This window comes from Staurois parvus, unplaced genomic scaffold (genome assembly GCF_062004578.1).
Source record: "Staurois parvus isolate SC_StPar_1 unplaced genomic scaffold, SC_StPar_1.0 ptg000715l, whole genome shotgun sequence".
Classification (NCBI taxonomy): domain Eukaryota; kingdom Metazoa; phylum Chordata; class Amphibia; order Anura; family Ranidae; genus Staurois; species Staurois parvus.
Window position 1 is genome coordinate 11,914,806 of NW_028318511.1, and position 27,832 is coordinate 11,942,637.

Here is a 27,832-nt window from a genome sequence, read left to right on the forward strand (position 1 = left end):
TTGTCCAACGCACTCAGTATCCATGTTTATTTGAAAGAGAATACCTGATTTTTATCACAAACATACACAAAGCAGAAACAATCTAGGACAGTATCACCAGTATATTTTGATTTGTGTTTGAGAATTATTGATGCCATTAAATATTTCAGTGTTTATTTGTTAGCAATATGTCCTGTCAGAATGGCAATATCAGAAAGAAGCTTGTATTATTGAAATTCAGAAAAGTATACAACTGCTGGTCACTTTATCCCTAATGAACCCTGTATTACTTATTCCTTCACTGTTTTCACACTGTTGGAGAATGACAAAAAGAGCAAAAATCAGATACAGGAACAAAGGAATGTATTACAGGATGGTCATTAAAAATAGCTGTATACAAAATGTTTATGTATCTGACTTCCAATTCCTGTGGGTTTTAAATTCTCTTAACTTCTGCTTTCATTAGACACAGAAAACCAATATTGTAAAATTAGACTAAAAATAAGGGTGAACTTTTCCACAAGATCTTTCATTGTGTTCAGGCTCTGGAGCCCTTTCTGGCTGTTGATTCAGCAGACTGTTGTTCTTGTGCCATTTCTAAAGGCACAAAAACAGTTACAGGGAACCACACAATCCCTGAAGCAGTAGTTATATATATATATATATATATATAAAGTATGGTCATTGTCTCTTCTGGTCTAAACAATACACACCTTGGCCATCACAGTTGGACCAACACTTTCAGGTTTTTTTTTTGTTTCCTTTCATTCAGTACAAAGGCTGAAGGGACTTGAAGTAAATGATGTTGAGTAAGTCCAGGCCCTCATGTTACAAACCGTTGTACTTCCCAAATCAGATGATCAGTTAAGTTTTCTGACTGGTACACCACAGGCCTTGTATACTGCTGGGAATTTCAAATGGGGACATAGTTCAAGGCTGTCTTTTTCTCTGGAATGGTGAAGTATCATCTACTCTTGTCCAACCCGGATGTGAGGATTCAATAATGGGTCAAGATTCGGGTCATTTTCAGCCGATGCTCTACCCCATTTGGACATAAGTAAAATTAGGGTAAGGAAGCCTAACACACCAATTATTAGGACAATGAAAAACCGCTGTTTGGTGGAAGCTGGCCGGGACTTCGAACCAGCACGGTTGCTGTAAAGGAAATAATAGATTTAAGTGAAACAGGTCACAGAGTCAGTGGAGAACAGAAAAAAAAGAGAATGTAACAGTATACAGTACAAAACCAACTTGATAAAGAAACGTCATAAAACACTGCCAGTGTTCTCTAGGAACACAGATTTTCTTTTTACAGTATCTATGTAAGAGTAGCCTAGGAGACAATATAGAAATAGGTTTCAATGTTTTTAGGGTGTAACCTAAAAACAAAACTAGTCTGCATATACCCTCCACTCCTCCAATAATCCAACGTGCCTGAGGTCCCTTGCTGGCATTGTCAGGGTGCTGGGTCTGCAGCTGCTTTGATTGGTCAGCGTGAGATGATGCAATTCCTGCGCATATGCAGGAGTTCATTTATTTTGGCACATATGCACTGTAATGAGAATGTTCCCAGGGCTGTGCATGCAGAGAAGGCTGTGAACCAGCGGGTAAGTTTGTTTTATTACACAGACACATAAGTCTCTTCTGCAATAAAGCTTCTGTCTGCTTATGTACTTTTAGTTCTGCTTTAATATAGTTACAGAAGAATATCAGGAAAAATTCAACAAACCCTAACACAAGGATGATGATCTATATTTTTAGCCATCCATGATTTTCAAATCTCAGAAGAATATGGAGCTGAAAATAGCTGCCGTTTTTTTTAAATAACTGTCCTCATCCTGGTGTGTTAGGTTTGTCAATTGAGTCTAAAGTTCTACAAGGATTTTGCATTACAGATGTACATAACATTTTACCAATTTTAACCAGTTCAAGACCACCCTGTAGCAGTTTTACTGCTACAGCGTGGCCGTTTTGTGCAATATCATATATATAAACTTGATGTTGCACTTCCTGGCGTAGGGATTTGTCACAGCAGAAGCCGATCAACAGGTGCCAATCAATGGCATCGGTACCCGTTGATCGGCGAGGAGAGTGACAGGACACAGCTCTGCATATGTAAACAGGGCAGAGTTGTGTCCTGTCAGCAGAAATCTGCTAGATTTTTTTTCTCTGCAAAAGCAGGAAAAAAAATCTTGTGGATTGCCTAGCAAAATCACATTGCTGTGTATACAAAACATTGGCTAGGCACACATTTAACCCTTTGATTGCCCTTGATGTTTAACCCCTTCCCAGCCAGTGTCATTAATACAGTGACAGTGTATAGTTTTAGCACTGATCACTATATTAGTGTCACTGGTTCCCACAAAGTGTCAGTGTCAGATTGTCCGCCGCAATATCGCAGTCCCGCTATAGGTCATTGATCGCCACCACGACTAGTATAAAAAAAAAAAATCCAGTAAATATACACACCATAGTTTGTAGACACTATAACTTTTGCGCAAACCAATCAATATACGCTTACAAGGATTTTTTTTTTTACCAAAAATATATAGCAGAATACATATTGGCCTACATTTATGAAGAAATTAGATTTTTTTAATTTTTTTTATTGGATATGTTTTATAGCAAAAATTTAAAAATATAGTTTTTTTTTTTTTTTTTTTTAAATGGTCTTGTCTTTTTTTGTTTATAACGCAAAAAAAAACAAAACAAACAAAAAAAAAAAAACCCACAGTGGTGATCAAATACCACCAAAAGAAAGCTCTATTTGTGGGAAACAAATGCCATAAATGTTATTTGGGTACAGCAATGCATGACCACACAATTTCCAGTTAAAATAACGCAGTGTCGTATCACAAAAAATGGCCTGGTCATTAAAGGGGGTAAATCTTCCGTAGAGCAAGTGGTTAAAGTACTATATATGCAGTTTTTGCAATTCTCTAAAACATTTATAAAACACTATATTCTGCATACGTGGCAGCCTTACACTACTGAATAACAGACTGGGTGGTTTGTTGGGTTTGGTGTAAAGCCTTGTAGATGGCCCAAATCCAAAATCAGTGCTTTTCACCCATGCTCTCCAAGCAGCCTGTTTTGGAACCCAGGCAGTGCACCACAATGCACATGCCTTAGAGAGCCATTCAGAAAAAATGGCACTGCATTGCACAAACACATGTAGTATGCAGTGCTGTGTGTTACATCTAAATGGGCCCTCAAAGCCAGAGTCCAGGCAAATGGCTAAATACACTTGTGAATCACATACACAGGTATGGCTTTTCCTGACAGGGGATTTGAAATTCTCTTCTGCCAGCTTCAAGATTCACACATCTCTGCCACAAAGCAAAAGGAGATCTACTTCAGCTACAGCACTACTATAGAAATCAAAACATGGACCCAGCTTGTTGACTGGACAACAAAGATAGTGAGGTCATCCCTGGCTTGGCTTTCTTCTCTCATCAGAATGTTTACTTCTACAATTTGTGTACTCCTGCAGAGCTTATTGCTCCCTAGTACTGGCACTCCTTCTCTCGGTCTAAGTTATACTGTCCACACCATTTTCATATTTGTCTGGATTTAGGCTTATCATAGGCCAAATGGAAAGAGTTGCTAAAACCCACAAATGGCCCAGATCTATTTGTGAAAGCATGTCCCTCTCTCCAAGCTCAGTGTAGTCCTACCTAAAACAGCATATTACTCACATGGAAAAACACATTTCATTAAAGTAAAATTAACAGAGTACTTTAGTTGTAAAGTCTAAAATTAGTCTTGGTACTAAACTAACCGCAGTATCCTTGCCAACCAGCTCAGTGTCGGTCTCCTCCTGTATTTGTCATCATCAAAATCGATCACTGTGTCTTGGGAGCCAGCAGCATCTCGAGTATCATAGATTTTCCTAGGAGTGGAGGCTAGAAAAAAAAAAATCCTGTTAGTCCTATGAGTAATAGTATTTCTAGGAATCTTTCAGGACAGCCTCTGTAGATTTGGTCCACTGGTGATCCTACTCTCTCTGCCCATGACATTGCCAGTAAATATGTGGAATGTACCTTGACTGAAGATGAGAGCTGACAGCCATCTACGCTATAGATAAAAGGTATCTGTGTCTCTAATGGTGCCAGTGAACCTTTGGATGCCTGGAAACTATTCCTAGTTCTACTGAAAAGAATCAAAAATGTGACTGGATCTTCTAAAATCAGATTCCAGATCTTACAAAAGATTTCTCCAGATATCCAAGCAATTAAACTTTCTTTGTCATTTTTGGGACTCTCACTAAATCTTTTTATTTCTGTGGTAATAAAAAACTACCCTAGATAGGTACATTGGGCCAGGCCTCAAAATAATCCTGGCTGAAAGGACCATAAGATATGGATGCTTCATAGACACAGCCTGTACATCCCTATTCTTCTAGATGTGGTTACAGCCAACAAAAAAGCCATTGCAAAGGCTATGTTCACTTGTTACAAAAATAATAAAATGTAAATTTTTTTGCTGGTTAAAAAAATGTGAATTTACTATTTTTTTTTCTTAGGAGCCTGTAATGTATTGTACCCGTGATCAGCAGATCGTGAGTGCAATGCAAGGATCCCGCAGAATGTCAATATAGCCGTCTGCCTGTACCACTGATATGGGTAGGCAATTACTTCAATCCAGGAAGCTCAATGGGCTACGAGAGCTTTTATCAGAGCCTTTTCACCGAAAACAACAAGCTGTCAAATTGGCGGTACTTGTAGGCATTCATTCACAGCCACTCTGTTTTCAAAATGTGACAGCAGGTGTGGGGAGAAGACTCCCAGACTGTTGTTCACAGGGAAACAGGTGAAATGTAACATGTTCCCAATGGTGAACGTATCCTTAAAGACTCAAATCTCTAATGAATACATCATGCATAGGTTCAAATGGAACTTCAGTTGGACCACTGAGTACTTCATAAAAGATCCCAGGGAGGCACAACCTTATGAAGAACTGAGAGTACAATCGAAAACCTCTGGGATTAGAAGATCCTCTGCTAGCTTCTTATCCAAGTCTGACAGGGCTGAAACTTGGATCCTCGATGAACTAAGCGCTAACCCTAAATCTATGCCCTCCTGAAGAAAATCCAAAATAGTCAGAATGGTGGGAAGGTAATTTCTGTTTTTACACCAACCAGAGAAAACCTTCCAAACCTTAGAGTAAATCATTCTAGTTACCAGCCTTCTGCTCTTAAGTAGGTGTTAATAACCTTCTCTGAGCAGCCTCTCTTTTCAAGATCTATGCCGCAAGATGAAAAAAAAATAAAACTGTCACCCTCCCTGGATGAAAAGGAGACTTCATAAATGGCAACCGCCCAAATGATGGCAATTCCAGACATGCAGAAGTGATGATCAGACACTTCTGCACAAAATCATCAGAGTGCATGGGAAAAAAAAGTGACCTGAGGGACAGAGGCAAACCCTAGGGGCTTCAGGAGCCCTTTTTAAGTTTGTGGGGCAAGATCTTGGCATGGGTCAATCTCCCTGAACAATACATGGAACCTTCCAGTCAAATAGGCCACAGAAAATCTGGGACCAGAGTGGAATCACTGGCCCAACGACCAATAGGTACCAGATGAAAAAAAAAAAAAAAGAAATGTTTCTATTTACTTCTGGACGGTAAAATACACAAACTAAGCAAACTAAAAGATGAGGGGCTAGGAGAGGTTTTTAATCTGTTGGCTTGTGTTCCCTGTAGAGAGAAGAGCGAATTATCTCCCATCTCTCATGTGTCTGTCCTGAAAGATGATTAGAGAAACAATAATATTGTTTTTCCCATCAATACTCTTGAGACTTCAAAACTTCCCCTCTTTTCCCATCCTCTTTTTTTTTTTCAAAAGTAATGCAGGATGTGAAAACGACACAGTACAGCTCAAAGGCAGAGATATACAAAATATTTAATTTTATGATTTTCTCAGCCTATCACGACATTAAGAAAAAAAAAAAAAAAAATCACCTCTTTAAGACTAGATTCAAGCCTTACTGCTGAAATGTGCGTGTTGAAAGCACAAATTTTTCTTCACGTTTATGTGTGCTGTCTAAGAAAGCCTACTCAAAATTAATTTGCTGGCATGCACTTCAGCAGCCCACAAATCAGACCTGCGCATTTTGGCAGTGCATGTTAATAAACTGACATAAACTGCACTGCATGTGGTAGCGTGTGGTGCCTCACACTGCAATAATGTGCACAGAAACATGGACATTCCCACAATGCGATAATGTGAACGGGGCCTAAAGGTTGCTGCAACTGAAGCTATGAACATATCAGAGAACAAACCAGTGTACTGCTGTAACACCTGCAACTAATTACAATGTAACAAAATGTTTGATTCATTTTCATCAATGCAACAAGTGGTTGCAATGAACACTGAAGCAGAAGCTGATGTACCTGATGCCTGCTTTACAATGGGAATTTCTCTGTCAGACTTATGGTGGATCCCTACAGATATGTGCGGAGGAGTAAGAACAAGGGTGGGAAACATAGGAAGACGCACTGTCCAGCATTCCAAAATCCTGGGATGTAGGCGAGAGGCTCTGAGATTAATGCAATGCCTATATATTTTTTTTTTACAGACAGCACACTCCAGGTTTATGAGGGTGTTGCAAACAGTGTATAAAAGACAAATAATGTTTTTAATGTGACAGGTTCCCCTCAAATACCCGATCAAAGAACATTTCTCTGGTTATATCACCTATATCCAGCTCCCTGCACCACTCTTACCTGCATTAATAGCCACACTCTCCCCTCCAGTGTCTCCAAGAATGACAGGATGGTCTTTTGATGTGCTTCCTGACAACCCATGCTGTACTATAGGTGCGGGCACAGAGTTGTACAGATACCCTGTCTGCTGTGCTAATTCTGGACTTTCCAATAGGTGATCAGAAGATGCTGAGGAGACATGCAAACAAAGTGTTAAACTCATAGAAACAGCCCATAGTTTATATAAAAGTAGGAGAAATCGAAGTAATGGACAACTCACAGTTCACAACTGACCAGTCCCTGTAATCTGTGATGTCATGCTGGGAGATATCATCTATAGACTCTGGCTCCTCGATCTAATAAAGAAAAAGGAAGTATGACACAGGACAGTAATGAAGGCATACTTATTTTCTACCAAATGAAAGCCAACAGAGAAAATGGATACAATAGCTACACATTGTATGTTTACTATACAAGTATAACCATATTTACTGAGAATGAACAGGAAGGCAAAATGTAAAACAAAAGGTTTTCAGCCCTATATAGCAGAGATAATTAATAGAAATTCAAAAAATAACATAACTTGTGACTTACCAAAGGAAGGCCAAGCCCTGCTCTAGCCCAGTTGACCAGTGAGAGTTTATCCCGCAGTGTGGAGGCTACTGGGCTGACAAGATTGCTGGGGGGAAAGATGGGTCCCTGGCAGCTTGGGCATTGGTACCCTGCGGGTGCTGTGTTTGGTGGCAACTGGGAGGCCAGATCATTCAGACAGGACCAGTGAAATAAATCTGATAAAGCAAAGTAAAGTAACGTGAAAAAAAGCCTTTCTATGCACATTCATGGAGATGGCAACGTTTTTACAACTGGTAAATATTGCTTCATTATTAGATTCTAATAGGTTGTATTGAATTATGTTACAATTATACTGTCTCTCTTTATAATGTAAAGTGCTACACAAATGGTTGGTGCTACATAAATCCTGTATAATTATAATAATTTCACCAAAAGCAAACAAAAAACAAGAGATTCTCCTCTTGCAACATAGATAAAAAGGTTCATACCATAACAAACAAGGCGTACAGTATCCTTAGATGAAAGCAGTGTATTGCAGAGACGACAGTTTGGGTTGTAATCACTGTCCTGAAGCCACTGTAGGTATGACTGTACGATACACTGAAAAAAAATATATACACACATTTCAGAGAAGGCTATAGAGGGGAAAATGAATAGTTTGTGGCCATGCTCAGCTAGGAACACCATAAAATAAAAAAAACTAAACAACCTTGGTATAGTAACTGGGCACAGAAAGCATTATATCAGTGTGCGAAGAGCAATGCTATACTTACTGTTTTAAAAAAGGATCTGTGAAACAAAGGCAGACATGTCCTACCAAATAAGTCTTAGAGAAAAAGCTGCAAAAAGTATTTTTCCCATATGATATCCACTTTTAAAGCGGTAGTAAACTCTACAATTTTCTTTTTTTTAATGGCCCCTCCTATAGGTTTGTGCCATGATGTGCTAGTAAGTATCACACACTGAGCTGAGCTGTCACTGCTCCTAATGCTTCCATCTTCGCCCAGTCTTCCTTCCAGGTTTGCACTTTCCAGCGGTTTGAATTGCCAGGACACGATTATGTCTCTCCCACGCAAGTGCAAGGAAGTCACCATCATGGCATAGTGGTCTCTGCAATTACGGCATAGTCAGTGTGTCATGAATGCGTAGCAAACTGCGCATATGCCACTGATGTAATCGGCTTTAGCTGATATGAATATCTATTAAACGGCACCACCTTAGGAGATATTCAAAGTACCTACAGGAAAGATATAATATAAGCTTAACTGTAGGGACAAGTTTGAGTTTAGTACCACTTTAAAGCTTATTTTTGAACCCAAGATTTACTGGCTTGCATCAAAGAAATAGAGTTGATAGGAATGAGTTCCCAGTACTGATAACACATCAATTTAGTCCCAGTTAGCCTGTAAAAACAGAGAAATGAAGCCTTGATGGTAATAAAATATAAAGTGGGTATCCTCTATAGATTGTGCTTCCCTTTTTAAAAAATCAAGCAGACCACATAATAACATTACAATGAGATGGTCTCTACTCAGAACAGAACACATGAACATTCCATAATCAGTAAAGGGGAATACACTAAAAGGAGACAATTGATCTTTCAACTTCCCCTCTCACACCTTTTCACCCCCTGCTGACCAGAGCAATATTTACAATTCTGTTACAGACCTGCTGATTTGCTAATAACTTTATTATTATTTATGATCAGGGGCAGACTGACCATTTGAGCGCCCGGGCTCAGTAGAGGGCCCCATGAGATGCCCCTGGTACCTTTCATTGGCTTTTTCATAAGCTTTTTTGGGTTTGGGCAAGGACACAGGGGCCCCATGATCCCCTATTGCCCGTGGGCCCCATGAGTTGTCAGTCCGCCCCTGCTTACGATAAACAAGGTAACGCATATATTGTTTTTAAGGACAAACATCTTTTCGAGATGTCTTGCAAAAATTATTTATTTTTTGCAATCCTTAGATGATGAAACATAACAAAATGCACTCTCTTTTTTGAGCAGTGTTAGTTTAAAAATAGTGTTACTGCAGATATAAAAAAAAAAAAAAAAAAAGGAGTACATTTTGATCTGTTATTTGTCCAGTTTAAAATTAAACTAAAATGATTATTCTGGTACAAAACATTACAAAGTTATTTACAAATGAAAAAAAAACAAAATCAGCAGGAAAATAAGAGTTGAATGGAGGAGAATAAAGAATCAGACAGCTTTTTTTGACAGCAGCAGCTGCTAGAGCTGCTCTGTCTACACAGCAATTCTGGCTGTGATTAGTCAAAGCTGAAAATTTCTGGGAAATGGGAGAGGAGGTCCCGGCAGCGGGGCAGAAGAATTGGTCATGCTACACACATCTTGTATATTATAATAATGTCTTTTGTGGTGTGTAGTATAGCATATCAATAGTCTTAAACTAGTTAAAAGAGATGCCATTTTTTTCCTCTTCATTTCCAGGGTAACCCACTGAGTGGCACTGGTGTTTCATTTAGGAAATATTGAAAAAAAATGGTAACGTGCTGTTCAGTTAAAGTGGTTGTAAAAATTAAAAAAGCATATCTTTGTTTAGTGTGCACTTGCTTAAAGTGTTACTAAACCCACAACAGTAAAATCAGTCTCTATATGCAGTAAAGCATGCTTGGTATACTCAGTTTGGGACCTAAGGGGTTAATCCATTGCATTGTATAAAAAGGCCATTTGACCCTGACTTCTCTGCCCCGCCTCTTGTTCAGATGTCCATCTGAAAAGACAGACTGAACCTATAGCCATATGCACATGCTCAGTTTACTGTGTATTGCTGGAGAGGTTTTTTTTTCTTGGGAGAGTGCATGTGATCAGCACAGGGCCAATCAGCACTGTCCAGACAGAGGTCAGGGGTTCTGCATCCTCCTAGAGCAGAAAGAAAACTCCTACAAGCTTTAACCAGTGCTCTGCTGAAGGCACAAGACTGCTCTAACTGCTGATGAGAAAAGGTATTTAGCAGTTTATATTTACTAAAAGAATTTAATTTCCATGTTCTGTGTACTGTGGAAGACCAGATAGTGTTACTAAACCCAGCATTCACTCTAAGTCTATAGCACTAGTAGATCCTTTCTGCCTTCTCCTTCATCTGCTATTTGCAGTCAAAGTGACAGTTTTCCTTTAGACAATCCTTGAGAGATGCAAACCCCCATTCCCCTCAAAGACAGAGCAGTGATTGACAGTATTAAATGTGCATGTTTCCCAGTGCAGACCATGTGGAGGTGATGTGTCCATTCCCTCCACTCAGGCCTTAGATTACCCTCAGTTTTGTGCAGTGCAACATTATCACCTAAGGCTAGTCATTTCAGTGGGCCTATGTAAGGGTTTACCATCACATTAAGTCATTCCAGCTTTGCTGCACTAGAGTGTCGACCCCACTGGCAAAAAAGTTACTTCTGCTCTGAGCTGGAGGGAGGATGGAATGGAAACAGTGACTTACTCACCGTGATGTCAAAATGTTTTTCTGAAGACTACTCTATGGATTTTATTAGGTAATGTAAGGGCCTTCAAAAAGTTAATATCCTATGTATTATTTAAACAAAAAGCACGACTGATGCTCATTATACTTAACATAACTACCGATGACATCATATATACTATCGCAAATATGAAGAGCTTAACACATCACACAAGTAAAGGATTTATTTGCTAAAATTTAATGTACGTTAACCAGGGGCTCACTGACAACTCATGGGGCCCCCGGGCAATAGGGGATCATGAGCCCCTGTGTCCTTGCCCAAACTCAAAAAAGCCTATGAAACAGGTACCAGGGGCATCTCATGGGGTCCCCTACTGACCCCGGGCCCTCGGGCAGTGCCCGAGTTTCCAAATGGTCAGTCCGCCCGACGGTAACATATTTGCTTGAAACAAATTTTAATCTGAACCTGAGTTCCCTTTAAGCTTCCTAAACTGTCACCAGTTATGAACAGCAGGCACTGGAAAGGTGTTTACATTAATCACTACATATCTTGTAGACATGAGGTACCTTACAGTACATTTATCTTGGATTTGGGCTTCAAAAAAAAAAAAAAAAGGAGAGACATTCCTTGATTTTGGAACAGAACATACTAGCTTTCTCAGAATGAGCCCAACAAATGCAGCTCACAGATTTGTCCCATGACACGTATATTTCAAGTGGATGCCCAAATTCATAACCAACACACAAGTATATGAAATATATAATTTCTTTGGATTGCCAAAAAAAAAAAAGATGCCACTAGCAGACTGATTGCATGCTCTTACCTTGGCATGATTGGCTACCAGGCAATGTTCACAAACATTGACCCGGTGCTCAAAGCAGAAAAGATTTGTAACTTTTCTCTTGGGACATTTGCAGAGACCCATAATGGCAGAGACACCTGCAAAAAAATGAAGAAACACACACATTAGAGCTTCAAGAATATACATACACAGATTAATTAGATAAATATCTACTGCAAATACACTACTCAAAAAAATTAAAGGAACACTTTGAAAACACATCTGATCTCAATGGGGAAAAATATCATGCTGAATATCTATACTGATATGGGACTGGGTAATGTGTTAGGAACGGAAGGATGCCCCATCGTTTGATGAAAATTATCAACCTAAAGAGGGCTGAATTCAAAGACACTCCAAAAATCAAAGTGAAAAAATGACGCAGCAGGCTAATCCATTTTGCTTAAATTTCATTGCAGCAACTCAAAATGGTACTCAGTAGCTTGTATGGCCCCCACGTGCTTGTATGCATGCCTAACAATGTCAGGACATGCTCCTAATGAGACAACATGGTGTCGTGGGTGATTTCCTCCCAGATCTGGACCAGGGCATCACTGAGCTCCTGGACAGTCTAAGCTGCAACCTGGCGGATGGACCGCAACATGATATCCCAGAGGTGCTCTAGTGGATTTAGGTCATGTGAGCGTGGGGGCCATTCAATGGTATCAATTCCTTCATCCTCCAGGATCTACCTGCATACTCTCGCCATGTGAGGCCTTGCATTGTTGTGCACCAGGAGGAACCCAGGACCCACTGCACCAGCATAGGGTCTGACAATGGGTCCAAGGATTTCATCCTGATACCTAATGGCAGTCAGGGTGCCATTGTCTAGCCCAGCAATGGGCAAACAACGGCCCGGCGGACCTTTTAATCCGGCCCGCGGAGCGTGATAAGAAAAAAAAACAGCCAGGGCAGGCAAACATTGGCTGTCAGGATGTGTGTAGGCGGGGCAGGGTGACGAACGTGAGGGGAACTAGGCTCCTCTCACAGTCCGCCCTGAAGACTGGAACGGCATGGGAACTCGGCGAGAGGAACGCGCGGAGCAAAGGTAAGCAAATTGACACAGAGGGGACTTGGCTTACTACTTGGGGGGGAATAGTACTATGGGGGATGAAATACTATATGAGGGATGAATTAATATGGGGGATGAATTACTATAGGGGGGATGAATTACTATAGGGGAGATGAAATACTATATGAGGGATGAATTAATATGGGGAATGAATTAATATGGGGGATGAATTACTATATGGGGGATGAATTACTATATGGGGGATGAAATACTATGGGGGATGAAATACTATATGAGGGATGAATTATTATGGGGGATGAATTAATATGGGGAATGAATTACTATGCTTACTATGGGGGAATATTACTATACTTACTATGGATGGCATGGTAGTGTTTAAATTAATCTAAACATTTAATGTTACAAATTTTAATTTAATTTATATTAATTCACACATACACATCATTCATCTACTCTTGGTCCGGCCCCCGGGTCCAATATATGAACCCATTGCGGCCCTCAAGTCAAAAAGTTTGCCCACCCCTGGTCTAGCCTGTAGAGGTCTGTGCGTCCCTCCATGGATATGCCTCCCCAGACCATCACTGACCCACCACCAAAACGGTCATGCTGAATGATGTTACAGACAGAACGTTCACCATGGCTTCTCCAGACCCTTTCATGTCTGTCACGTGTGTTCAGGGTGAACCTGCTCTCATCTCAAAGAACAAGGCGCCAGTGGCAGACCTGCCAATGCTAGTGTTCAATGGCAAATGCCAATCGAGCTCTATGGTGCCAGGCAGGGAGCACAGGGCCCACTAGAGGATGTTGGGTCCTCAGGCAACCCTCATGAATTCTGTTTGATTGTTTGGTCAGAGACATTCACACCAGTGGGCTGCTGGAGGTCATTTGGTATGGCTCTGGCAGTGCTCATCCTGGTTCTTCTTGCACAAAGGAGTAGATACCGGTCCTGCTGATGGGTTAAAGACCTTCTATGGCCCTGTCCAGCTCTCCTAGAGTAACTGTCTTCTGGAATCTCCTCCATGCTCTTGAGACTGTGCTGGGAGACATAGGAAACCTTCTGGCAATGGCACATATTGATGTGTCATCCTGCAAGAGTTATACTGCCTGTGCAGCCTCCGTAGGGTCCAGGTATCGCCTCATGCTACCAGTAGTAACACTGACCCTAACCAAATGTAAAACAAGTGAAAAACAGTCGGAAAAGAGGAGTAGGGAAAAAAATGTCAGTGGACTTCCACCTGTAAAACCATTCTCGTTTTGGGGGGTTATCTCATTGTTGCCCATCTAGTGCACCTGTTGTTAAATTTAATTAACACCAAAGCAGCTGAAACTGATTAACAACCCCCTCTGCAACGTAACTGACCAAATCAATATCTCAGGAGTTTAATTGACTTGATACTGTACTCTGATTAAAAAGTGCTCCTTTTTTGAGCAGTGTAGTTCCAAAGCATTGAGAACTGTAATCTGAGTCATCTCAACCAATGGTCACCAAACACATTCTTGTAATTCATACATAGCTCTCATTTACCTTGGATGGGGCTTGAAGGAAGCTCTCTATATCATAAAGATCAGCAGTATATGTTTCCAAGTTAAAAAAAATATTTAACCCATTATTGCCTGAATTCTACTTCCACTGTAGCTCTTATTCCCTTTAATTCTAGTATCAGGATGACAGCCCTCAGAGGGAGCAGTCAGCTTAGTTGCGGCTGCTGTAAATGAATCACTTCCTTCACATACCCCTTTTACTCTGCTGGTTGGTCTAGGAATTATGAACAATTTTGTTTATGTGAATTTTGGGCAAATAGAAAAAAAAATTATAATTCATTTTCATTTACAAAAACAGTTACTATTAGAATACCACATGAATGTGAAAAGGTGAACAATCAAATTAGTATTTGAAGACAGCACTATCGAAGCTTAAAATTCAATCAATCCTAAATATTACAAGGGATAACAAAGTAATTTTCATATCAGCCAAGACTAAGTGAAAAGCATGGACACCAGCAGTGTGTTGTGGTCCATTGTGTGCCCTGTGTACATGCACTCATTTAAAATGAATGGAAACACACATACACATCAAGTTGCGTTGCAGTTAGGTGTGGTAAAAGTGTTAAATCCTAGACATAAATTAAATATGAGTGCATCTATATCCATATCAGAAAACAAATGTGTATGTGCTTAAAAAGCTTTGTAGGGGCTTACACAACTGGTCCTCCATGTTTTCCTATCAGTGGGACTGCTCTCTGGTGCTGTAGATCAAGCAGTAGATGACCAGTCCCATTCCCTGCCCTGTGTATTGTCATACAGGTAGTGTTGGTGTCCCTCACTCATTGCTGTATAATCTGGGTGTCCCTTTTTCTAGTCCTTGATTGGGAGAGGACAAGGGTCATACTCTGCTCTGATGCCAATGCTTAAATCTCCATCAGTATCAAGGCTGCTTGTGGAGGGCTTATTTAAGCTGTAGTTTGGCAGTGAGCTACTACGTCACCTATATGAAACAGGCACTTAGCCTGCCATTTTGGTAAAATGAGGGGTAACCATCATTAGAACTTCCAGGGGGAGAATTAGGAATTTATTTGGCTGGAGTTCAGCTTCAACAACAGTTATGTTCCAAAATCCAAACCATCTGGGCATTGCACTCACGTTACATTAAACTAATTAACTGTGAAAAGGCTACAAACATAATCAGACACATTTGAATTTAAAATACACACTTATACAGTAAACATTTGATTGAACTACAATAAAACTTGATCAACTAGTGTAACAAGCCTCAGATATGATTCAACACCATTCACAGACACACCTCTGAGTTACTGGGGAGTGAACTACATATATGCAGGTAAACATAGCTGAATACTATATACAACTAGACTGATTTTGATTTATTTATAACTTTATTTTGAAATATAATATCCTATAATGATGACCAAACTGATGAGAGGTATGGAGGAGCTCAGCTATGAGAAAAGATTAAAGCGGAGCTCCAGGCTCCACAGCAATTTTTCTTTAAAAGCACCATCATGATTGTCATTACTTGTACTGAAATAATTGGCTATTGTTATAACTGTATTGATACCTGTTATTCTTACATCTGTAATCGATCACACAATCTTGTCAGTAGGCAGGGGCCATGGTATATATGGGCATCTGAAGCCCGCTCCTGTTCACTTCTGGGATTCGGTGCACCTCGCTACACAGCATGCACCTCCCGATCTCGTGCCTGGGCAGAAATGACACTATGCAGCGCAGTTTGTTGATTGAAGGTTGCCATAGCAATGGTGGCATCGGCGGAAGTTCCCTCCCTATTATATGGCAACCTGTCAATCAGAACACCCGGAAGTCGGATGCGATCTGGGAAATAACGCGATTTTTCATTTTTAGTCAATTTGCTTGAACTCCTGTGATAGATAACGCCAATATCCCGGGAGTCCATGGGAAGCACCTTATGACGAAATTGCCTAGGCGGCTGGACCGGAAGTGCTGCATACACAGATAAAAATAAGGTATTCAGACATAAAAAAAAAATATATATATATTAATATCCATTAAGGAATACACTGCAGGTGGACATGTAGATGAAAGCAACTTTTAAAAATGGGTGGAACTCCGCTTTAAAGGAGTTGAATGTATTCTCTCTGAGATTAAACCGGAGCTCCAATCTCTGTTGCAATTTTTTTTAAAAAGCACCCCCGTTATTCTCTTTACTTGTACAATCAAATTAGGACACTTGTTACAAGTGTAATCATTCTTTTTACTTCTAAATCTGTCATTAATTACAGGATCCCAGCAGGCAGGCACTGGACATTTATGATGTGGGCATCTGAAGCCCTCTCCTATTTGTTTCCAGAATTCGGTGCAGCTGGCTACCCAGCATGCACCTCCAGATCTTGTGCCTGCGCAGTAATGACACTGCATGGCGCACTGTGTATAGGTTGCCATAGCAATGGCAGCGTTGTTGGAAGTTCTCGCCCCATTGTTATGGCAACCCGTCCATCAATTATTCCAGCGGTGTTTAAAACACAGCATCTGTACTTCCTCCCCGCAGATCCTATTTCTCAAAAATTACGTCTAACTCTTCCCGATCGCATCATTTCCGGTCTCAAAATATTGTGAGATTTCACTATTATTAGGCTTCCCGAGGACTACTGGGATAGATGATGCTGATATCCCAGCAGACCTCAGGAATCGCCTAATGACAAAATCGCCTAGGAGGCCAGGACTGGAGGTGCCGCCTGTATACAGGAAAAAGGTATTTTTTTTTAAAAAAAAAGGATATCCATTTATAACTGTACTATGGGTGGGCTTTCTGATATCAGAAACATATAAAAATGGGTGGAACTCTGCTTTAAGGGGGGATATGATCAACATGTATAAATACATCAGTGGATCATATAGTGAACTCGGTGTAGAGTTATTCACCTTATGGTCATCACAGAGGACAAAGGGGGCACTCTTTACGTCTGGAGGAAAAGAAATTTAATCTCCAAACATGGAAAGGTTTCTTCACAGTAAAAGCTGTGAAAATGTGGAATAGACTCCCTCAAGAGTTGGTTTTGGCCAACTTAGTAGATTGGTTTAAAAAAGGCCTGGATTCTTTCTAGATACACAGAATATAACTGGACAGTGATATTTATACGTAAAGTTGATCCAGGGAATATCCGATTGCCTCTCGAAGGATCAGGAAGGAATTTTTTCCCCTGCAGGAGCAAGTTGGATCATGCTTTGCTGGGTTTTTTTGCCCTCCTCTGGATCAACTGTAGGTATAGGATTGTATCTTTTTTTTTTTTTTTTTTTTTAATGGTTGAACTGGATGGACTTTTGTCTTTTTTTAGCCAGACTAACTATATATTAAAATTGGAGTTCACAGTACTTGACATTATGATTACAAGGGCAGATATTTTGGTAAGGGGTGATTGGGGGGGGGGGGGGGGGTGGCGTAAAAAAAGTCCCTTGTAACTAAGGAAGCTTTCACACCGATCTGGTGTGCTTCTCCCTCAGCACAGGTGCAGCGCAGTGTACCCGTGGTTTCCATGGGGTTAGCTGTGCTTAGACTTCTATTTTGTCCTGTGGTTTTGGTGTGCTTTCTGAAAATGTACAAAAAGCCCTGCATGCAGGAGTTTCTCATCCCTCTAACCACTACTTTGCCTGGACAGCTTAGGTCTGGTAAAAGGTAGATGGTAAAAGGTAGATGAAAAAATGACAGACTTACTGGCAGATTACCAAATGGAAGCAAAGGAAAAGAGCCTAAAAACCAGAGTTAGACTTATTGGTAACTCGGTTTCCAGTAGTCTTCTAGGACAGCCCTTGAGAGAGGGAGCTTTTCCCCTCCAATCATGAAACACATTACAACTAAGTCTTTTAAGGCAGTCTCTCAGGCCCATGAGCCGTAATGCAAGAGAACCGAAGGGCGGATCTGGAAGGCATATCACACAACAAAACACCGAACAATTTTAAATCCTAGGGTGGGAACGTGTTCTCCTGGAAGACTACTGGAAACCGAGTGATCAGTAATTCTAACTCTGGTCTTTCCCCCAGTCCTCTTCCAGGCCAGCCCTTGAGAGGATAAACAAGTACTCACCAGATTGGGAGGGGGGGGGGGGACCACTGCTTGGAGGACCTTCCTTCCAAAAGGCCCTGTCCTGACTGGAAATAAGGTCCAGACAGTAATGCTGGACAAAAGTGGAGAACCTTGACCAGGGTGCCACCCTGCAGATTTGCTCTGGGGTAGTGCCCGCTCTTTCTGCCCATGTAGCCGCTGAAGCCCTAGTGGAGTTTGACTTTAGAACTTTCGGTGGAGGAAGTTGCATGATTCCATAGCATTCAATGATCGCTAGCTTGATCCAGCTAGTTAAGGTTTTATTGAACGCCTGCTTACCTTTTTGCTTCCGCTCACAAACAAGGCTACCGAAGACCTAAATTGGCTTGTAACCTCAAGGTATGTCAACAAACATCTCCTGACATCCAGGAGGCTCAGGTCTTGCTCCTTACTGTTGGAGGGTGTGTTACAGAAGAAGGGCAACACTATGTTTTTGGATTTGTGAACAGCCGAGGTGACCTTTGGTATGAAGGCTGGATCTGTCTGCAAAATTATTCTATCGTCTAAAATCCTTACGAAAGGCTCCCTGATAGACAGAGCCTTAATTTCCCCTATCCTGTAGGCTGTGGTGATGGCCACTAGGAAGACCGTCTTCAGAGTTAAGCTGCGTCGTGAGGCCTCCTGCAGCAGCTCAAACGGAGGTTTGATGATACCCTCAGCACTACCGATAAGTTTCAATTGGGACATTTCCAGGACTCAGACGGTTTGTTCTTACCCATGGCTTTGCAAAATTTTGAAATTAGAGGGTCTTCTTGCAGAGAGTACTCAAGGTACATGGATAGAGCCACCATTTGCACTTTTAGAGAGTCTCTTTCGAAGTCCTGCTGCAAGAATTCCAGAATCGCAGGAGTGTCCATACTCAATCTATTATTTTCACAGCACCATGAGTTGAACTTTTTCCACACCTTTTTGTAAATGGCTCTGGATTCAGCTTCCTAATGCTCAGTAAAGCTGCCACAACCTTCTCTGAGAGCCCTTTTGCTTTTAGCTCCTCTTCAGAAGCCAGGCTGTCCACTTTAAATTTCCTAGCTTGAGGTTGTGACAAGGCTCCTGCCGCATCAGATCTTCCCTGAGAGGAAGCGGCCAAGATTGTTCTGTCAAAAGGGAGATGAGTTGCGAATGCCACACCCTTTTGGGCAGAATGGAGTGATCATACTTAACATTGTCAGAACTCTGGTGATCCGATCGATCGGGGGGGAGGCGTAGCACTTCCCAAAATTCCAGGGATTCTGGAGAGCATCGATTGCCAGGGCTGGATCTCGTGGATTTAGTGAATAAAAAACATCCACTTTTGTATTTCTGGCTGATGCCAAAAGATTTATTTCTGGCATCCCCCAATGCTGTGTAATTTCTGCAAAACACCTCTGGATACAGTTCCCATTCCCCTTGTGACAATTCATGGCGACTGAGTAAATCCGCCACCTGGTTGTGATCTCCTTTTAGGTGAACCTCTGGCAGGGATAAAAGATTCTTCTCTGCCCACCAGCAGATCTGATATGAAATCTTGATGAGGGAAGGACTTCTGGTGCCCCCCCGTTTGTTTAGATATGTGACTGTTGTCAAATTGTCAGATAGGACCATGAGGTGGCGACCCCTCACCTGATCCTGAAAATAGGAAATGACTCTTGCTACTGCCATAAGTTCTCTCCAATTTGAAAAGACATGGGCTTCCTCTAGGGTCCATTTTCCTAGGGCTGGCTACCTTCCTAGGTGGGCTCCCCAACCCCACCTGTTTCGCATTCCTTGTCAGCTTCTGCGAAATCAGAAAAGACCAGAGTAATCCCTGACATAGATGTGTGCGGTCTCTCCACCACCATAGTGCCCTCTTCATTGCTGCTGGCAGATGTACCTTTCTGTCCAGGTCCTTCTGCCCTTGTACTTGCAGTAGAAAGAACTATAAGGGCCTTAGGTGGAACCTGGCCCACTGAACAGCCGGGATTGCTGATGCTATCAAACCTAGTACCGACATCAGTTCTTGCACGGATACTGGCTGATTGTTCTGTAGAGCCTCCACTCTTCTAATTAGATTTTGAACTTTCTCTTCTGGAAGTACTGTCTCTAGGTTACTATCTCAGGTCATTAGACCAGAAGACAAGATGTTTTGAGTGGGACAAAGATTTGACTTGCCCAGGTTGAGAATCCACCCCAGGGACTTCAACCACTGTGATGTTTGAATCAGATTTTCTGTCAGCTGTGCTTCCATGGGGGCCACAAACAGGAGGTCGTCCAGATATGGGGCTACTATCATGGATTTAAACCTTAAGGGCGCTAGAGCCTCTGCCAGTACTTTTGTAAATATTCTTTGTGAAGAGGAAAGGCCAAAGGGAAGTGCTCTGCTCTGGAAATTACACTCCTTTCCATCCATTTCGAACACCAGCCTCAAGAATTTCTGTGAGTCTTCTTGAATGGGGACATGGAGGTAGGCGTCCCTTAAGTCTATGGTTGCTATGAATGCTTTTTGATAAAGAATGTTTTTTATCAAAAAAATTGATTCCATCCGGAATCTCTTGTAACGAAACGCCTTGTTCAAGGATTTGGGATTTAGAATCCAGACGACTTCTTGACCACGAACACAAACCCCTTTCCTCTTTCTTCCTTCAGAAATGTGATGAGCACTCCTTGGTCTACCATTTCCCCCAGGAGGAGAGGGAGTGATTGAGCCTTATTGGGATCTCTTGAAAGTTTTGTCAGAAGAAATCTTTCTGGAGGGAGAGTGTTGAACTCCAGAGCATAACCCTTGGCGATTATTTTGGGGACAGATTTGTTGGCTATAATCTGCTACCATTGGGGAAGGAAGGTAGCCAGCCTTCCTTCCACTGTTGTCCTGAAGTCACTGTTGTTTTGGGGTTGCGCCAGAAGAGCCAAACAAGAAGTTGCTCTTTGGTTTCCCCTTGTGATCTTTTCTGCTGTTCTCTCTAAGGTCGCTTCCAAACCTGGCCCAAACAGCAGGTCTCCTGAAAAGGGAAGATTACATAACCTTAACTTAGATGCCATATCCCCGGACCAGGTTTTTAGCCAGATAGCCCTTCTGGCTGCCACTGTCAGAGCCCCTGCTCTTGCAGCAAACTTCACTGACTCAGAGGATGCATCCGTGATGTAACCAACTGCTTTGAACAGAACCTGCATGGAATTCAGAATATCCTCCCTCGGAGTGCCATTCTTAATGTGATACTGTAACTGAGTCAACCAGAAATTCAAATTTCTTGAAACACAGGCGCTAAGGCGCGTTTAAGGCTATTCAAGCTAGTCTCCCAGGCTCTTTTAAGGACTATGTCGCCTTTTTTATCCATACAGTCCTTCAAATGCCCCATGTCTTCAAAGGCAAGCACCGACTTCTTGGACATTTTAGATAGGGGGGCATCAAGCTTTGGATACTTATCCCAAACCTCCTGAGGGTCTTCATCGAATGGAAACCTTGTCTTGTGGTTGGTTACAAAAAATGTTTTTTTTCCTCAGGATCTGCCCACTCTAAGTACCACATCCAACATCACCTGATGAACCAGAAATACCATAGATTACATTTTCTGTAACGCCTGATACATCAGGTCATGTTTTGAGGGCTGACCCTTCTCTTCCTCAATTTCTAAGGTCTCGTAGATGGCCGCTAATAGGTCCTCCCCATCATCTAAGGGCAACTTAAATTTAGGGCCTTTCCTTTCCTCTTCCTTTTTTCCTGCTACGATTCCGAACTGGAAACATCTGCGTCACTAGTTACCAGGCTAACTGCCCTGTCCACTGTGACATCCTGAGATCCCAAAGCCACCGACCCTGGTGAGGCTATGGATGAGGACTGACTTGCTGCAGCAGCCGGAGTTCTGATATCACCAATCAGCTTCTTAAACTCCTTAAAGGTAGAGGCCATTTCCTCTGTGACTGATCCAAAGATATTTGCATAAAGGGTGTCTGACTATTTTTTTAATTAAACGAGCGACACACTGTTTACAAAGTGGCTCCATAGGGATCTTTGTCCAACATTTTTCACAGGTAACCATGGAGGAAACACAATAACTGGATATGGGCCTGAGGGACCATCTTAAAAGACACAGTGGCAATGTATTTCCTGATTGGAGGGGAGGAGCTCCATCTCTCAAGGGCTGGCCGGGAAGACGACTGGGGAAAAAAGAAATGTAACGCAGCCACCACATCTAGGAACTGGTAGGCTGCAATTTAATACATTTTTTAAAAAATGTATTACCGCTTTAAGGTATGAAGCTGTCCGTGTTACGGGTTTTTTCATGTGATAAGCAGTTGTTCAGGTGCTTCCCTGATCCAACTAGGATTCTAATACAGCAAACTTTTGAAACAGAGCTCATCTGTCATCTGGATCAAGCATGGATGGCCTGTGAACATTTAGTACCTGCAGGTCACACTGGTATTTAGGATCCTTTGACATATTGTACCGATGTGTGTTACCACAATGCTTGTTAATTCATACAACTAAGGGTGGTACATTGTAAGATCATTTTTTAAAAGCACCTACTGTAAAATCTCAAACATTTGGTACATATATGTAAAATGAATGGGTAACTTTAGCCCAATAGAAGAACACACATAGGGGTAGATTTACTACAACTGGTGCACTCAGAATCTGGTGCAGCTATGCATGCTAGCCAACCAGCTTCTAACTTTAGCTTGCTCAATTAAGCACTGGCAGTAAAACCTGGAAGCTGATTGGTTTCTATACAGAGTTGCACCAGATTTTTCACTCTCCAGTTTAAGTAAATAAACCTCATAGTGTGAATAGAACTTTAAAGAATATAGGGGTGCTGTATGAGAGGAAGGGACATGCTTTTTAAATACCAGGAAGTACTGGCGGGTTCTTCACTACCAACGATCAATCAGGAAAATGAAAGAAAAGTCATGATGTGAGGCTGAGGAGGTGGGCATTAAAGAAAAAAAAACATCCTGTATGGGCAAAGCATAGATCTGCTTGAAAAAGGACATGTAGCAGGCAGTGTTGACAGTGCCAAACACCACTAAAATGTAGGTTCTATTATTATTATACAGGATTTATATAGTGCCTACAGTTTTCACAGCACTTTACAAAATTAAGGTAGACATTATAGTTACAATACAATTTGGTACAAGAGGAAACAGAGGGCCCTGCTCGTTAGAGCATACAATCTAAGCAATGGTTGAATGATACAAAAGGTAATAGCTGTGGGGGGATGAGCTGATGGAGGAAATAAATGGCGGTTTACTAGGTAGAAGGCTTCTTTAAAGAGAAGGGTTTTCAGGGATCGTCTAAAGGTGGATAGATTAGGAGACAGCCAGACAGATTGGGGTAGTGAGTTCCATAGGATGGGAGAAGTCCTGTAGGCAAGCATGGGAGGAGGTTCTAAGATATGGACTTAGCTGAATAGCGCAGAATGAATGCAATTCTTGAGCCATCTCTCATTGCTTTATATTGCTTCAAAGCTGCCAGGAGAGAAGTACAACCACAAAGAGGACTGACAAAGGACAATGCCCATACCACACCAATAGAGAGGAGATGTTCAACTGCCTGTCACCAGACCATTCATTTCAACAAAAATCTTCCATGAGACAAGATGTCCATTTAACTTTTTTTTTTTTAGACATGTCATTTCCTTGAAAAAGCCTCTATTTAGCAATCAAAAAATCCCTAGACTGCATCTGAGCACCACCAGCTTGGATGTAATGACATCAGCCCCGCCAATTTCAGATTTGTCATTTAAAGTACTTGATTTTTCAGTGCTTTTAGCTACATTTTTTTAAATTGCTGACAAGATCTCTTTAAGGTGATTATACACAATCTGATTGCACAATCTCTATCAACTACAAAGTACAAGGGCCTGCCTGACTGGATACCAATTGAAAGTATTGTTTGGTCTTGTCCTCATATTCTATAGTTTTGGCAAATCTAAAGCTTACCACACGTTACAATCTGATTGTGCAAACGTCTTTAGATCAACTAACAACTATGTAGAGGAAGGGCTTGTCTAACTGAATATAAATTAACTGGATAAATTAGGTAGGTTGTTATATTACAAAGATTTTGCTGACTTAAAATTGATTATAATGTGTATGGTGATCGTATAATCAGGTTGTATTGTGTATTATGGTCAGCTTTAAAGTGGCATTCACCAGTTGAACACTTTGCGCATTCTGCACATGCCCAAAAAAAGGTCATCCTTGTACACAGGGCGTGCATAGCACATCCAGTGCTTTTGCCGGGACCCCACTTGTCCCAGTACACTACAATTCAGCTCCGATTTATCAAAGTGGCATTGCTGACTATAAAAAGAAGGTTTCAGCAGCTGGAGTTGTCATAAAAAAAAATAAAATAAAAAGCAGTCTGACAATGTTTATCAACAACATTGGTCAGCTGCCAATACAGAAAGATACAAAGTAATATATTATTACATATGTATCTTTCTGTTCATTTAACTGAAGATCAAAAGGGATGAACTACATCTGCAGATGAAGTTAGTTAAAGTGTAAAGTGCTAAACCCAGGACCCTGCATTCACTATATCTGGTCTCCCACAGTACACAGAACATGAAAGTGCAAAATTTTAGTAAATATAAACTGCTAAATACCTTTTCTCATCAGCAGTCAGAGCTGTCTTGTGACTTCTATCAGTGTTCAGCTGTATATGCAGTAAAGCATGCTTGTTATACTCACGGTGGAACCTAAGAGGTTAATCCTCAGCACTGTGTAAAAAGGCTGTTTAATCCTGACTTCCCTGATCCTCCCCTTCTTCTAGTGTCCCTCTCATCTCCTCATAATACATATGGTGTGGAGTCACTCTGCTCAGTTGGTGTATATTGCTAGAGAGTTTTTTTTTTTCTTGGGAGAGTACATGTAATCAGCACTGTGCCAATCAGCACTGTCCAGACAGAGGTCACGGGTTCTGCATCCTCCTAGGGAAGAAAGAAAACTCCTACAAGCTTTAACCAGTGCTCTGCTGAAGTCACAAGACTGCTCTAACTGCTGATGAGAAAAGGTATTTAGCAGTTTATATTTACTAAAATAATTGCACTTCCATGTTGTGTGTACTGTGGGAGACCAGATATAGTGAATGCAGGGTCCTGGGTTTAGTAACACTTTACGTAATGACAGTTATCGCTGAATAAACAGGTCCATAACAGAAATGTAAAAATTGCTCTGGTCCATAGGGGGTGAACAGGTGTGAGAAGCAAAGCGATTAAACCTCCTTTTTTAAATTTGCTGACAGGTAGGGTTTTTTATGGCAGACGAGACCCTATGAATCACTTTTGGAATAAATATTTCCCCCTGCCTATCAGCTGTAATGTACACTGAGCCTTGCATGCCCAGTTCAGTGTGCAGTGAAAGAGAATTTGAAAATGAAAAATAAAAAAACAAACAATTATAGCCACTTAGGAGGATACTGCATCTGTCCCCTGCCGCCTCCAAGACCAAGAACCTAGTGATCAAAGACCGTTGATTGCTTAGTTCTCCAGCTTCAGTGACCAGAGTGCTGTGACTGTCATCAGCTCTCTGCTCTGCCCCTCCAGTGCTCACTGGGGAACTGGGCTGTGGAGGGGTGGGAGTGGCTGGCTCAGATGCTGAGCCAGCTGTTGGTCCAGGCATCTGGGTGGATCCCGACATTGAAGTCAGGATATCTGCAGAGGCTGGACCGGCTCAGTGATGTCAGCTGACAGCTGTTGGCTAAATCTGAGTCACAGGAGTGCAGAACTAAGTGCCCTCCTGTGACCCAGAGGAGAAGTAGGGGCCAAAAGAGCTTTGGCCCTACTTCTTCTTTAATAGTACCCAACCTGTGCTGTGATGATATGACTTCCATTCTCCAGCATGGGATTGATGTCATTACAGCCAAAGAGACGGAACCTGGAGAGAGAAGATGGGGTGAAGATGGCAGTGCCTGTGACCTGCTGGATTGGCGACAGTGCATGCACTGGAGTGCACATTATGACAAGGAAGTCTGTTAGTATGTGGTGTAAACTATGACCTAAACCTGAGGCCATTTTTATTTTTTTTTTAATCTGAGTTTTCTACTGCTTCAAGCAGATTCTGGTTGGACAGTTCAGGGCTTTTAATGTCTATGGTCACCAGCACAGCACGCCATACACTCAGGTCATCTCAAAAGGAACAGTGATCATCTGTCAGGTTTTACTCCACAACACAGGTACCTGCCAAAGATGTAAGGCGTGCTCTCCTCCTGCCAGCCGTACTGGAATAAACACGCACGCTGGATGATCTGCGCACACCTGTGTCAGAAGAATCTTCCAGCAGTCAGACTGTCTCAGTGACAACCCTGGGATATTTTTCTGCCATCTTAAAAGTGGCAAGTCCCCTGTGACTGGTGCAGCCCCTTCCCATCATCACATGAGGAATCAGACAACAGGTCTCCAGGCTCCTCATGTACACAGCACAGCCAATGCCCGTCAGACAGCAGTACTAAATATGTGACATGTATCTATGTCCACACTTACCTTACACTGCCAGGGTCAGACACGCCCCACCACCCAGCCTCCTCTCCCCTCTTCTCCTTCCAGTATCCGGCCTCTGCTATAGTCCAGGAACCCCCTAACCTCCCCTCCACCTCTCTACACCCCTCATATAATAGCTGCCGACTTTTCACTAATTTTTTTCCTCTGACTTCTGCCTGCCACGTCTCTTCCGGGTGACAGTGACAGGCGTACGGCGCAGCGCCCAGCACGTCACGTCCGCCACACGCAACATGGTGGCGACTGGAATTGCATCTGTCACTTCCGCTTCCGTGGGCAGAGCGGGCGCGGGCATTTTGAAAGCCTTCTTCGGGTGTTCTCGGCGGGGAAAGTTGTGGAAGTTATTGTGCGTTGCTGCGGCGGTGCTCGGGCGATGAATCCCGGGGATCGGTGAAGATCAGACTTCCCTATTATACGAGGAGAGTGTGGCGGAGGCCGCGGCGGTAGAGGAACCAGAGAAGACTTCTGCAGGAGCTGCCACCATGTCTGATCGGAAGAAGAGAGGCAGTAGCCGGGGCACAGTCAACTGGAAGAGAGACAGTGAGTGCGGCCCGGGGAGCCCCTAGTGTCCCCATGACTGGGGGGTGCAGATCATTCTGGGATCTCATACATTGCTGGTAGTTCTGTCCAGGAAGCGTTTCCTGTATTCAGTGTTCATCTACTTCACATTATTCAGTTAAGGCGCAGGCCACCTTTTACAAATCTGGAATACATGCACGCAGACACTGGAATACATGCATTCTGGATGTGACAGTCCACTCGTTTCATTGGGAGCCAAATGTCCTGGAACACATAGTGCAAGCCCCACTTCAAGCTGTGCCACAGCAAAGAGCGCAGTACTTCGGTACCATGCCGTACGGTGGCCACAAACATGCTGCGTTTCCAAAGAGCACAGTACTGTGGTCCCATGGCTTACGGTGGCCACAAACATGCGATCCCGAAGAGCACAGTACTGTGGTCTCGTGGCTTACGGTGGCCACAAACAAGCGACCCCGAAGAGCACAGTACTGTGGTCTCGTGGCTTACGGTGGCCACAAACATGCGACCCCGAAGAGCACAGTACTGTGGTCTCGTGGCTTACGGTGGCCACAAACATGCGACCCCGAAGAGCACAGTACTGTGGTCTCGTGGCTTACGGTGGCCACAAACATGCGACCCCGAAGAGCACAGTACTGTGGTCTCGTGGCTTACGGTGGCCACAAACATGCGACCCCGAAGAG

The 27,832-nt window shown here is 42.3% G+C and overlaps 2 protein-coding genes across 2 annotated transcripts in view; one reads left to right on the forward strand and one right to left on the reverse strand.

The window, feature by feature from the left end:
* On the reverse strand, positions 1 to 26,816 carry ZFPL1 (zinc finger protein like 1). Its single transcript, XM_089653611.1, has 8 exons — positions 26,598 to 26,816; positions 11,516 to 11,631; positions 7,746 to 7,857; positions 7,279 to 7,472; positions 6,965 to 7,040; positions 6,706 to 6,873; positions 3,761 to 3,884; positions 1 to 1,134 (listed from the first exon to the last, which is right to left on the reverse strand). Exons 2-8 carry the CDS (start codon positions 11,615 to 11,617, stop codon positions 948 to 950), a joined length of 963 nt encoding a protein of 320 aa, XP_089509737.1. The 5' UTR covers positions 11,618 to 11,631; positions 26,598 to 26,816; the 3' UTR covers positions 1 to 947.
* A 58-nt stretch (positions 26,817 to 26,874) lies between these two features.
* CDCA5 (cell division cycle associated 5) overlaps positions 26,875 to 27,832 on the forward strand; it is a 35,052-nt gene continuing 34,094 nt past the window's right edge. Inside the window, exon 1 of the mRNA XM_089653610.1 lies at positions 26,875 to 27,152. Within this exon, the coding sequence (XP_089509736.1) occupies positions 27,095 to 27,152 (58 nt within the window). The 5' untranslated portion in view covers positions 26,875 to 27,094. The remainder of the gene's footprint in view (positions 27,153 to 27,832) is intronic.

What these genes read in the sequence shown, in the direction of transcription:
- ZFPL1 (XM_089653611.1), bottom strand. Translation starts at nt 11,617, where the DNA reads ATGGGTCTCTGCAAATGTCCCAAGAGAAAAGTTACAAATCTTTTCTGC. An exon ending in TGTACGCCTTGTTTGTTATG is followed by an intron (nt 7,473 to 7,745) that starts GTATGAACCTTT and finishes TTGCTTTATCAG; the next exon opens with ATTTATTTCACTGGTCCTGT. An exon ending in GAGTGTGGCTATTAATGCAG is followed by an intron (nt 3,885 to 6,705) that starts GTAAGAGTGGTG and finishes TTTTTTTTCTAG; the next exon opens with CCTCCACTCCTAGGAAAATC.